Genomic DNA, 13,606 nt, shown 5'->3' with positions numbered 1-13,606 from the left:
GATGTTAACAAATTTCTCTTCTTCAGAAATGCTTTCTTGCCATTGCCAGTCTACGTTTTATATCCTCTCTACTTCGACCATCATCAGTTATTTTGCTCCCCAAATAGCAACACTCCTTTACTACTTTAAGTCTCTCGTTTCCTAATCTAATTCCCTCAGCATCACCCGATTTGATTCGACTACATTCCATTATCCTTGTTTTGGTTTTGTTGATGTTTATCTTATATCCTTCTTTCAAGACACTATCCATCCCGCTCAACTGCTCTTCCAAGTCCTTTGCTGTCTCTGACAGAATTACAATGTCGTCATCATCATCATCATCATCATCATCATCATCAAAGTTTTGATTTCTTCTCCATGGATTTTAATACTTACTCGGAATTTTTCTTTTGTTTCCTTCACTGCTTGCTCAATATAGAGATTCAATAACATCGGGGAGAGGCTACAACCCTGTCTCACTCTCTTCCCAATCACTGCTTCCCTTTCATGTCCCTCGACTCTTATAACTGCCATCTGGTTTCTGTACAAATTGTAAATAGCTTTTCGCTCCCTGTATTTTACCCCTGCCACCTTCAGAATTTGAAAGAGAGTATTCCAGTCAACATTGTCAAAAGCTTTCTCTAAGTCTACAAATGCTAGGAACGTAGGTTTGCCTTTCCTTAATCTAGCTTCTAAGATAAGTCGTAGGGTCAGTATTGCCTCACATGTTCCGATATTTCTACGGAATCCAAACTGATCTTCCCCGAGGTCGGCTTCTACTAGTTTTTCCATTCGTCTGTAAAGAATTCGCGTTAGTATTTTGCAGCCGTGGCTTATTAAACTGATAGTTTGATAATTTTCATATCTGTCAACACCTGCTTTCTTTGGGATTGGAATTATTATATTTGGAATTATTATATTTTACTGTATAGGTTAGTATATAAATTTTCAGTATATTAAAGTATTTTTTTCTTGTCTGTAATTCGGCCGTGATCTGTGTCTAATGCTATTAGCTGATTCCTTCCAATCATAAGCATTCGCTTAGCTTTCTTTAAACTAGATTTATTCTCAAGACTGGAGCGTGTCTTCTTCATACTTCTTGATGCTGTCTTTCATGCCCTTTCTCAGAGCTTTGTACAGCTCTGCATATTCTATCTTATCTTTGTCTGTATCAACTTCCATTCTTCATCTCTTGTCCATCAAACCTGTTGTTTTATTTGTCAGTTTCTTGGGTTGGTTTTGAGATTTACGTAAGCCATCCACTTCTGTAGCTGTCGTGATTAGTACCTTTGATACTTCTTCAACTTCACATTCTTTTAGTTTTCTCTGAATTCTTTCTTGAAATTCTTATTTCCATTCTTCAAGATTTTTTACATTTAAAATTGTACTTTTTCATTTAACTATTTTTAATCTTTCATATTTTGTATTAAATTCAGATCTTGCTCTTACCAGTCGGTGATCATTGCTTGTCTTGAACCTGTTTAACACAGTGAGATCTAGGATGTTTTGAGGCCTATTGGTGAGAATGAAGTCTATCTTGTTTTTCACTTCAAAGTTAGGACTCAAAGTCCATTTGCGACTTGGGTGCTTCTAGGAAAGCGTATTCATAGTAGGTGTTTTCATGCGTTCTGCAACTTGTGCCAATCTCTCACCTCTATCATTTCTTTCGTCTATTCTATACTTGTCAACAACTCAACCACCTTCTTTGTATGTTCCAACTTTGTCATTAAAGCCTCCAATAATGAATTTATAAAAATAATCTCTGCCTTTCTCAAAGGTTTCCTTCAGACATTTGTAGAAAAATTCTATCTCTTCATCTTAGTGAGGAGATGTAGGTGCATATGTTTGAACTGTTTGGAACTTACACCTGTCTGATATTCTTAGGACCAAGCATGCAATTCTGCTTGAATTTCCTTCTAATACTGTTATCTTGTCGACAATGGTTTTGCTTACTAAAAATCCAACTCCATTTAATTTTCCATTTCATTTTACTCCTGCAGTTGGATTGAACAGAAAACAGGAAAGTTTTATCTGTGGTTTATTGGCTTAGAATACTGCTACGGAAGCTGAATCATTTGAAACTTCGTAATCCTACCAGTTCACAGATTAAAATCGTGCAAAATACTATCATTGAAGCTACTGTCCACACAGATCCAGCAGCTGGTGAGATCTCTCTCATACTCCATATACCAATCGAATTACCCATTCATTTTAAGTGACTTCAGTTACCAATCATGATTTCCTTTGCAACACCAACATAGTGAGAGGGGGTGGGGAAGGACATGGGAATGAAGATTGGGGGGGGGGGGGGGGGGGAGATGGACAGAGACAGGTGTGACGAGGCGAACGAAGGAGAGGGAGGAGGAGGTGATTAACAAAGAAAGGGAGAGGAGATGGATAGTTCCGGGGGGAATGGATATTAGAATGTACAACCAACCCTCATACATATTTGGCAATTGCAAAGCATTGCGGGGTTCATTAGTATCTGATATTTATGACAGTCACAGTCTACCCTAACTGCTTTACAACTGCTGATAACATTGCATCCCCAGTTCCATCTGGAAAGGTGATCTTTGTATCATGAGGGCCTGTGACCGAATCAGATTTCGCTAGTTTGTAATAGCCCTCGAGGTCTGTTAAGCATTTAGGCTGCTTCCCGAATCTGTGCTGTAGCTGAAAAACTCCAGGCTTGTTTTTCATTCACAGGCACTCTTATTGATTCATAACCTTCCTGCAGGTAATACCACCATACTCGTGAACAAATTTGACAAACTGTTGACCAGAAAAGCAGCCACAATGTCACGGGAACACTCTGGTATGTCCCTTTGATTATGTCACACAAAACATTCACCGTGTATACACTGGTCAGCCAGGACCTACATAATAGCCATTATGTCCGCCTTTGGCACAGATAACAGCGTTGTGATAAGGAAGCAATCGGGCGTCGGTTGGTCGCTGGAGGGAGAAGGCACTGTATCTGCATACATGACTTGCGTAATTACCATAAATTCAAGAGAGGGCGTCAGTGATCTCTAATGCCACATTCAGCCAAATCCCAAGTGTGTTCGATCGGGTTCAGATCTGGCCAGTAGAGGGGCCACCGTGTGAATTGAAACTCTACTCTGAGTTCCTCGAACCGCTTCGTCATGCTCCAGGACTTGTGACACAGTGCATTATCTTGTTGAAAAATGCCACTGCTTTTGGGAAACATGATCATCATGAAGGGGTGTATATGGTTTGCAACAAGTGTATGGTAGTCCTTGGCCATAACATAGCCTTGCACTAGCTCCACTGGACCCATTGGTGCCCATGTGAATATTCCCCAGAGCCTAATGGAGCCACCACCAACTTGTCTCTGTCATGCAGTAGAGGTGTCTAGGATCTGTTCTCGTGGAAGTTGGCAGATTCGTGCACTCCCATCGGCACAGTGAAGAAAGTATCAGGATTTGTCATATCGTGCAATGCTCTGCCACTGTGCCAATGTCCAATGCTAATGGTCACATGCCCATTTTAGTCATATTTGCCATTGTGATTGTGGTAACGTTGGTACGTGCATGTGTTGTCAGCTGTGAAGGCCCACTGTTAGGAATGTTCGGTGCACTGTGTGTTCGGACACACTCGTACTCTGCCCAGCATTACAGTTTGTTATTAGTTCTGCCACGGTTCGCCACCTGTCGTGTTTTACCAATCTGCCCACCCTACAACATCCGACATCTGCAATGAACGGTGGCTTCACAACCCCACAATATCCAGACATGATTTCATCACAGTTTTGCTGCGTGTTGAAGACATCAAAGCTCTCGTTGAACACGTGACAGGTTGTGCAGTTTATGAAATTTTTGTGCTGAGATGAGATGCCGGGCTATGACAATCTGCCATCAGTCAGGCTCAGATAGATCACGCACCTTGCCCGTTCTACACACGTACAGCACGCTCATTGATATTACGTGCACCGTGCGTGTGTGTGACTTAGCAGCCATTCTCCTCAATGTGATGCTGCTATCGCCTGGACAGGTTTATATCGATAGTATGTCGGTGATCGTAACGTTCTGGCTGATCAGTGTACAATTAGACGGTTTTATTTGCAGCACAAGAAATAAATTCACAGATCTGGTATTAATCAATAATTAACGTCTAAAGACTTGAGAGAATGCTCAAATGAATGAGTTCCAAAAGTACGAGTCACAGGTTGGGTACTTAGAGTCTGTATGGATGAAGATTGTTATAATGGCCCCAAAACACTTTACAAGTGTGTGAGGTGTAGCGAAAACAGAATACTTAGTCCTCTCCTCTCAGCAGTGTCCTGTTGGTAAAATCCCACTTCATGGTGAAGAGTAGAAGAGTTGACTGTGGTTGCACATTGTACAGCTGAGGTCCCCCCCCTGCAGCTGGCGGCATTTATGCGACTTGGGCCTGAACAATCTTCTCGTGGAGTAACACTTCCGTTTGATTTGCCCAAAATTAGTTTTGTCGAAGTATGAAATAATCTGGCCCTTGCACTCTGGTCGGGGCTGTGTGTGTGTCTTGGAGCTGCTGCCAGCCTGGCTACTGGTGTGACCCTCTAATGAGCTGCTAGTAAGCTGTCTGGTTTGAATTATCGCCTCACACTGACTCGAGTACTGCTGCCGTGATTTATATTTTGCGGGTAGGTGTTGGTACGTGTAGCCATAGCACCCTCTGAATTCTCCGTGCATTGAAAACCTGGTCCATTATAGTTCATAAGACTATCTTTAATAGCATGGGAAAGATATACAGGGCTATTACAAATGATTGAAGCGATTTCATAAATTCACTGTAGCTCCATTCATTGACATATGGTCACGACACACTACAGATACGTAGGAAAACTCATAAAGTTTTGTTCGGCTGAAGCCGCACTTCAGGTTTCTGCTGTCAGAGCACTCGAGAGCGCAGTGAGACAAAATCGCGACAGTTGCCGAGAAAGCGTATGTCGTGCTTGAAATGCACTCACATCAGTCAGTCATAACAGTGCAACGACACTTCAGGACGAAGTTCAACAAAGATCCACCAACTGCTAACTCCATTCGGCGATGGTATGCGCAGTTTAAAGCTTCTGGATGCCTCTGTAAGGGGAAATCAACGGGTCGGCCTGCAGTGAGCGAAGACACGGTTGAACGCGTGCGGGCAAGTTTCATGAGTAGCCTGCGAAAAATTGGCTCATCCCAGAACTGGAGACCGACAGCGCCGACTTCATCTTTCAACAGGATGGTGCTCCACCGCACTTCCATCATGATGTTCGGCATTTCTTAAACAGGAGATTGGAAAACCGATGGATCGGTCGTGGTGGAGATCATGATCAGCAATTCATGTCATGGCCTCCACGCTCTCCCGACTTAACCCCATGCAATTTCTTTCTGTGGGGTTATATGGAAGATTCAGTGTTTAAACCTCATCTACCAAGAAATGTGCCAGAACTGCGAGCTCGCATCAACGATGCTTTCGAACTCATTGATGGGGACATGCTGCGCCGAGTGTGGGAGGAACTTGATTATCGGCTTGATGTCTGCCGAATCACTAAAGGGGCACATATCGAACGTTTGTGAATGCCTAAAAAAACTTTTTGAGTTTTCGTATGTGTGCGCAAAGCATTGTGAAAATATCTCAAATAATAAAGTTATTGTAGAGCTGTGAAATCGCTTCAATCATTTGTAATAACCCTGTATTACAAGGCAATGGTTAAAGTAAGAGTTCCTGCTATGTGCTGCCCCCCCCCCCCCCCCCCCCACACACACACACACACACACACACACACATACACACACACTCACACACACACTCACACACACACAATATAAATGTTGTCTCTTGACAGATTGTTTGCACAGATGAAGATGAAGATGGTGAAGAAGAAACATTAACTGTTTACAATGAGTAATCTATTTAAGTAATAATTGCTATGTTACTTTGATGTACGGCTTTCTCACATATCTCAGTGTGAGCAATTTTTCTTTATCTTTCAGGTATATTATGCGGCAATTATTTGAAGCTTTGCAGTATGTACATGGTAAAAATATAGTTCACAGAGATTTGAAGCCAGAAAACATTTTACTGGATGACAACTTTAATATTAAGTTGACAGACTTTGGTTTTGCAAGAGTTGTAAAACCAGGTGAAAAGTTATTTGGTAAGTAAGGAATGTAGATTCTGTGTTTTATTATTATTATTATTATTATTATTATTATTATTATTACTACTACTACTACTACTACTATTACTACTGTGTATCAAATTGTAATAAGAGCTTAATTGACACACAAATTGTTCTTTCAGTAAAGAGGGAACTTGTATCCACGATCAGGCAGTCAGTATCTGGTTTTTCCTCACTGTAAATATAAAGACCGGATTTTGTTTCGTTTCACTTAGTATGAAATGTTGCTCTTGTAGAAAGAGATATGGCATTAGAAAATAGTACACGTTCTGAATAATAAATAAAGGAGGTCAAATAAAATTTTCTTTTTGGAGTTAATGGCATATACATCTACATCTATACGATTATTCTGCAATTCAAAGTGCTGCAGAGGGTTAGAAAAGGGAGAATGTAGTCTTATTTTATCACTTAACAAAACACTAAATGGAAGTGAGTTTTATGCGAGACATGCTACATGACAGGAACAAACATCAGAAATCCACACATATAGATTCAGGTAGCAGTTCATAAATGAAAGAGTGAAAGAAAGAAAAAATATGAATAAAGAACACTGCTCCCTTAATTGTTATTCCAGGAATATACTAAATAAGTGTATTGAATTTCTTGATAACTTACACATTGTGAAATGCAATATCTGCAGTATGCTAATAGACTTAGCTCCCAAGTGAGCTGTAAAGTGATTAGTTTTTAAAAAGGAGAGGTAAATTTTTTTCTGTTCTAATTTAATCACGTCACACAACATATCATTATTGTCTTATATTAAGAAGTTAGTATGGAGCACCAATGCTGTTTATCTGAGATCTTTTTACTGCTCATATGGAAAACATAAAAGCTGAAAATCTCAAAAAAGACAAAAAATTGAAGATTTGCTGCTGTAGGAAATTAATTCTATGAACAGTGTGCGGCACGTGCCAGTTGGAAACTTCACAATGGGAGCCTTACTTGTTTAGATCAGAATCTATTATTAGAAAGGCCATTTTCTATTCAGATTGTAGCCTTTAATTGAAATTTCACCCATGCTAAACCTTTAAGAAATGAATGCCGGGGTGAAGGGACTGGCAGTAATTTTGTTGAAAAGATCATCGTACTCTTCTAATGTTATCAAAGTTCTTCTGTAGTATTCTGTTTCATACACAGGCAGTGTTTTTACTGGTTAGATTTTGATGCTATAAAAATAGTGAGTGCAATGTTCCAAATTTTTATTCTATTTGAGGATGGAATCTCTCTAGTTAGTACAGGAGTTGATAAATGGATTGCAATCTAAAAAAATAGTGGCCATAATGCTCAACAACTCTCAGAATAAAATGGGAAAGCAATATGTAATCAGATATTCTGTTTTGTTCATTTACCCTCGGACAAGAATATTAAGTAATATGATAAGAATTGTTGGCGTGTGTTAAACAAATGTTCATAAGCCAGTTTAATAGCACAAAGCAAAACTTAAATCATGTTATATAATTCCTCTGCTGTCAGCAGAGTATGATTAGTTGGTAGATCTGACAGTGTTCTGAACAGTTGCACTATTTTTTAATTGAGAAGTGATATCTTGTACAACATGATAGTTAAGCAAATTTAGATTTTTTTCAAGTGTCAAAAACATGTTGAGTAGCAATTTATTCACACTGAATGAATACCTTTATTGAAATATGGTATTTTATTCATGCAACCACAAATTCCGTTTCCAGTCCTGGTTGAAAGTAGCTTTTTTGATTCACAAAACAGCAACTAATTCATCCTTGAAATATTCACAAATGTTTGCAATTAAAAATAAGTATTACTATGTCAGTTCCATGTTTTCATAAAACGTAATACGGAAGAAAGGGAGTAGAAGGTGTATTTTTTGTAGTTAGCCTCAGTCCATTGTAGGGTATGTGGCAGAATATTTTTTAGTTCATTTTTAAATGGAGATGACATCACTGCTTCAGTAGTGAAGTGGCAGAGAATTGGTAGGAGTAATTTATTTAGCCTTGCCTCCAATTGCATATACCGTTGACTGTGAGGCGCTCTTGTGGTACAGACCTGTGTGGTACGCCAGGCTACCTGGCGCCAGAGGTGCTAAAGTGCAACATGTTCGAGACTGCAGAGGGTTACTCGTACGACGTGGACATGTAAGTTGTGTCTGCATTGTTCCTGAATGTAACATTTTGTTTGCTTCACTTGCTTCCATTTCAATCTTTATAAACTGCCATTTGGTATGTTGAAGTCTTCTATATCTGTCCTTCCTATCTTTTAACATCATTTAATGTACTTATTAGTTTGGAAAGTGCAGTGCTGTGTTTTTACATTACTGAATATTTCCCACATTCTCTTTGTATAAACCTAGTTGCTCTGCTGCTGTTATGAACAGTTTGATGCATTCAGATTGCATTTTTGCTTTGTTTTGTAAGTTTATTCAGTTGCTTGCATACCGATTAATTCTTATAAGTTGAACTAATGTGTAGTTTTGTTCTCTCTTCAACTTTATGTTGTGGACATATTTTCCCTTTCTTGCTCTATTGCCCAATTGTAACAATGGATCACAGTATCTCTAGGTGTGCACATTTACATTTCTGAAGCTAATTAAAATTCCTTTAGTTCTGACAGCATGTGTTGATGTTGGATTGCATTTAATGTTATGTCGATTTTATTTTTAATGCAAACTGTCATAATCTTTGCCTTACTATGTTAATTCTCTCATTTATGTGTGTATGTATATTGAACCAGGAGAAAACTGGATATGCAGTTTCAGAAAGTTGTATCATATCTATTGCTGTGTCCTGCTACTTTTACCAAAAAGTACAATAACATATTTCCTGTATTGGAACAATAAACACAAATAACAGAAAGCAACCAATCCCTTATAGCCATGTGATCCACCAGTGTCTGCCTGCTCAATCAGGCTGGTTGGAGTTGAGGGAGAGGAAACAGGGCAACTGGTGGGGGACAGGGGAAGAGGGGTTAAGATCTGCACTGTAGAGCCAGGAGGAGGAGGTGGTAGGGAAGGTAATGGTAGGCAGAACAGATGGTTCTCTGTGGCTGTAACAACAATAGTTCTGGAAAATAAAAAATAACTTGCGCAAATCAGAGTGTGGGGAGTGGGGTTGGAGTAATTGCAATGTTTGAGCATGGGACGGATGATATTGAACATGTCAAGATATGCTGCAGGAAACGTTCTTACCCATACAGTTCACAGTAACAGGTTAATTATAAAAGGGGGGGGGGGGGAGATATCCATATGGCACTACTACTGAAGCAGCCATTGAACTCATGTGTGTTGTGATGTGCTGCACTTTCAACAACTAGATGCTAGAGCTTTCACAGGAAACGCCCCTGGCTGAACCGCAATAGAAGGTGGTAGATGAACATGTAGGATAGGTTTTGCACCATGATTGTCCAGAGGGAGAGACGTCATGTGCAGGATTGCTGTAGGTATGGACTAAGATATTGTATAGGTTGAATGGGTGATAATTCTACTTTGGTTCAAGGGAGTAGAAATGTAATTAGAATATATCTCGTAGCAGGTCACAGTGAAAGATATAAAAACTTTAGTGAACGAAGTGGTAGAGTTGTTTGAAGATTGGGTGATACTGTGTGTCTAGTGGAATATAGGTCTTCAGCAAATGTCTTGGCAATGGTTGCAGCTTCGTTGGTGTTCTAAAAAGAGATGGTATAGGTATTCTGTTTCTGGACTAGCTGGACAGGAAGAAAAATAACAAATTGACTTCTTTCAGTTATTTAATTTGTGAAGCTGTGGTTACAGTTTTGTGTGGTAAAATTCTTTCAGTGGTTTGACCAAAAAATTATTTTCTCTGAAGGATGTCCCTTTCTTTGATGAATTTTCAAAGTAGTTTTCCACCTATAGTGAATGCAGTTAACATGTGCTTGTTCAATGGACAAGGACAGTGTTATTGATTATTCATTGTTTTGTGACAGTATAATCAATATTACTATAGACTGCAATCACGTGTGTGTCTTGTAAATTATTATGATGTTGATACCCACGTACTAGTATTTTTGTGACAAAAGAAATTCTCTGTGATATCAAGTTCGATATTGCTTCATTGCCCCCCAAAATTTTCTGTACCTTGTTTGATTACATTCCAGATTTTGTGCAGTGTTCAGCCAAAACCCTGAAAAAGAAAGAAAAACAAAAATGTCTCAGTACTGACAGTCACTTTTAAACAGTTCCGCAGAAGTCTCTTGATGGATTTTGGTTTCTGTTAAAGATGGATGTGTTCAGCATTCATCAGTCTCTAGTTCACCTACTATTTTATTACCCATATTTTACAATAATTGAAATGGCAGGTCTTGTAAATTGAAACATTTTTCATTTATCAGCTTTAAAAATTGTTAGGCACGCACACATTTAGCATATTATGCTGTCCCATTTGTGTCCAGGTATATTACTTTGCAGCATTTTATAATATGATTTGGAGTAGTAATCACATATTTACATTAAATAATACTTACTTCATCTCTGCTATTAAATACAGTTAGTCTTCTTTTCTGCAGCTGCTTTATAGTTATAATCTGCTTCATATTCTGCACTATTGATTCCATTTATCTTGCGTGCTATAGTATTACATGAACACTAAAAGCCTGTGAAATAAATTTAGAAATATGTGCATGCATTCTTTAAAGCTGTATTTTTACACTGGTGTGAGATATCTCACCTTACACTTCACTTCACAACTCTATTAAAGATAACTTCTGTCTTGGTAGCAATTCGTACAGTGTTTCTTTTGAAATAATTGTGCAGTCTGGTATCCTCAAGAATGTTTTTGTATTTTGTGTATGTTGAATAACCAGCAGTTGTATGGTTCTGTGTCAAAAGTGTCCATAATTTTTGTTAAAATTCTACTTCATTACTTAAATGTTTCATTTAAGTTGACACTCCTTCATTAAATGATTATGTATTGCAGGAAAATATATATATATATATATATTATTATTATTATTTTAATAAAAGGAAACTAACACATTACAAAACGTGTACTTGGGGAGAATTTGGAAATGAAAGTAGATGTCAAAGTACCATTATGGAATTGAAGACTAATAAAATTAATTATAATACAGAAAAAACATGGCAGCTTCCATAATCTGCAGTGCATTAAATATTGTCATACAACCCAGGCATTTGTGTCCTTGCACAAAAATTTTGTTTGTCATTGAAGGGGAAGAAAAAATATTGGTGCTACAGAATGAACAAAGCATCCCACTCTCCATCTCCCTGACACACAGCCAGGCATATTCAGTAACCTCAGTGGTGAAGCAGCTGTGTGCTAGAAATCAGAAGTTTGTTTGAATGGCTGAGATTCTTGTGACTATTATTGTAATCTGATATTTTTATTATGCTGTCAAGTATCATTCTAAAACGGAGTTTGTTTTTGAGTTATCTCCTATAATCTGATTTTCTTTAAAATTGTAGCCCTTTTTGTATGTGGATGTGAAAGGCAAGGTGCTACAAATTAGTGAGTGACTCTAAAATGCTGTATTTTTGTCAGGAGTGATCATAAATGCATGACTAACCTGTAACTCACAAGGGACTAACCTGTAACTCACGAGGTGATTTGAAGTTTTCATAACAACATTAAACACCCATGATGTGAATCCCATGTATAACAGACCTTCATACTGCAGGTCTTATTTTCATCAAACCTTTTGTAGTAGGTGTGACATCGTGATCATAGCTGTAGTAATTTACCTTCTAGATCCTGAAAAAATCACTGGAAATAGAAAGATGTCAACATTCTTTGATTCAGCAGTTCAGAAAGAATTGTTCTTTCATTTGTCGTAAATGTAGAAAGAAATCATCTTTCATTTGTCGTAAATGTAGAAAGAAATCATCCAATGCTGTTGCACACTTCCAGTGATAAACACTTTTGTAATCATTTTATTTTATTTCATATAAGAGCAGGATCTTACACAACCGTCAACACACCGGTACATATACTTGAACCAGAATATGTAATGTAAATGTTCAGATTTAGAACCACCGGTTTATTTGTGTTACCTCTTTATCAAAACCAAATTAAAAAGTAAAATGCAGGAGCTTCACATTAAAAAAAAGACATGCACTTAAATTAAAAATTGATATAGTAAGTTGTATACTATAGTAAGTTGTATACTTTACTTACTATAGTAAGTTTTATTAACTTAATATAGTAAGTTGTATCCTTCAGGATAGCGACATGGATTTGGAAGTGTGCTGAGTGCAGCCCATGTTGATCACATGTTGTTGCAGTTGACTTATGGTATCAAGCCTGCAGGCTGATGTCCTTGCCATCCTCTTCTTTACTTCAGGAATATAATGAGGATGCCACAAGAGCAATGCAGTGTGTTCCTGTGTGAGCCATGACGGTACAAGAGATGTGCTGTAATACTCTTGAATCTTCTGAAACATTGACGTTTCTTTGCCCGGAATGTCGTCACTAGGTCTGATTAATTTCGGCATAATCTCCACCTTTGTGTTTCGATAAGTGTCGCCATCCTGCTTTCAACTTTTGCCTGCTTACTAGTTTGACCGCATTTGAAGATCTGCTTCTGGTACATCTGCGTGTTGTCGTTAGGGATGGCGGTCATTGCTGAAACAACCAGTTTTCACTTATATTGGTTTTTCTCTATGCCAGTTTAAGCTGGGTGTTAAAATCACTCAAAATAACTGGTTTCTGAAATTACTGATTTTTGGTTTTTTATTCCTATTATTTCCAGTAATAAACATAGAAATCAGACAAAGAGTAAAAAATTTTGACTTTCTCAGTCTCTGTCAAAATATTAAATCAAATAGGCAAATAAAAGAAAACTTAGTCCATCCGCCATTTGCCCCTTTTCTCCAAAAGTGATAATTGGCTGGATACTACAAAAAAATCACCATTATTGTGCTGTTGATTCTAATTTTATGAAACTTGCTCAAAAAATCATTTAATCATGAATCATATCACTGATTGGGCATTACAAATAGTCAGTGCTAAAGGGTAAAAACTGAGGTCGAACAACTTTGTTTTTTTGTTAATTTGTTTGTTCTTGAGGGCTGCAAGCAGATAAAAGCATATTATGTAGACGCAGGCAGCAGACCAGCTACTTTATATTTTTGTTGTATACTATGAACAGATTTTTGTTAAGTTTTTAATTTATAGCTGTTACCCTTGTTTCCACCCTCTTTTATTATTTCGTAGAAATGGCAGACAAATCTTTAATATTTTAATGCAAATGAAACATTGTTCTTCATTGCTACATCACTCCATATTTCCATACAACAGTTGGTGCCATTCCGCAATGCAATGGATATCTGGTGACAACAGTGAGAGACTGCCACGTAGGCCGGATGGTGGCAAGTCTTGAACACTGCACGTACACGTGTACCTTAAGCCACAACACACAGCAATGGGGATATTATTATCTCGGCAGTGCTGTACCAATTCTTACAGCATATGGTTGTTGCTTGTTTCTGTCAGCATTGTTATTAAAATAGCACTGATC

The 13,606-nt window shown here is 38.1% G+C and overlaps 1 protein-coding gene across 4 annotated transcripts in view; it reads left to right on the top strand.

The window, feature by feature from the left end:
• Positions 1 to 13,606, top strand: part of LOC126100127 (phosphorylase b kinase gamma catalytic chain, skeletal muscle/heart isoform) — a 138,487-nt gene that overhangs the window by 47,339 nt on the left and 77,542 nt on the right. For 3 of the 4 annotated variants that reach the window (XM_049910661.1, XM_049910659.1, XM_049910662.1), the window contains 2 exons: positions 5,961 to 6,124; positions 8,166 to 8,256. In XM_049910661.1, coding sequence (XP_049766618.1) covers positions 5,961 to 6,124; positions 8,166 to 8,256 — 255 coding nt within the window. The remainder of the gene's footprint in view (positions 1 to 5,960; positions 6,125 to 8,165; positions 8,257 to 13,606) is intronic. The other variant, XM_049910660.1, reaches the window with a different exon arrangement.

The sequence above is a fragment of the Schistocerca cancellata genome, chromosome 9 (assembly GCF_023864275.1).
Source record: "Schistocerca cancellata isolate TAMUIC-IGC-003103 chromosome 9, iqSchCanc2.1, whole genome shotgun sequence".
NCBI classification, from domain to species: Eukaryota; Metazoa; Arthropoda; class Insecta; order Orthoptera; family Acrididae; genus Schistocerca; species Schistocerca cancellata.
The sequence above is the reverse complement of the archived record's forward strand: the minus strand, read 5'-3'. Positions and strand labels throughout refer to the sequence as shown.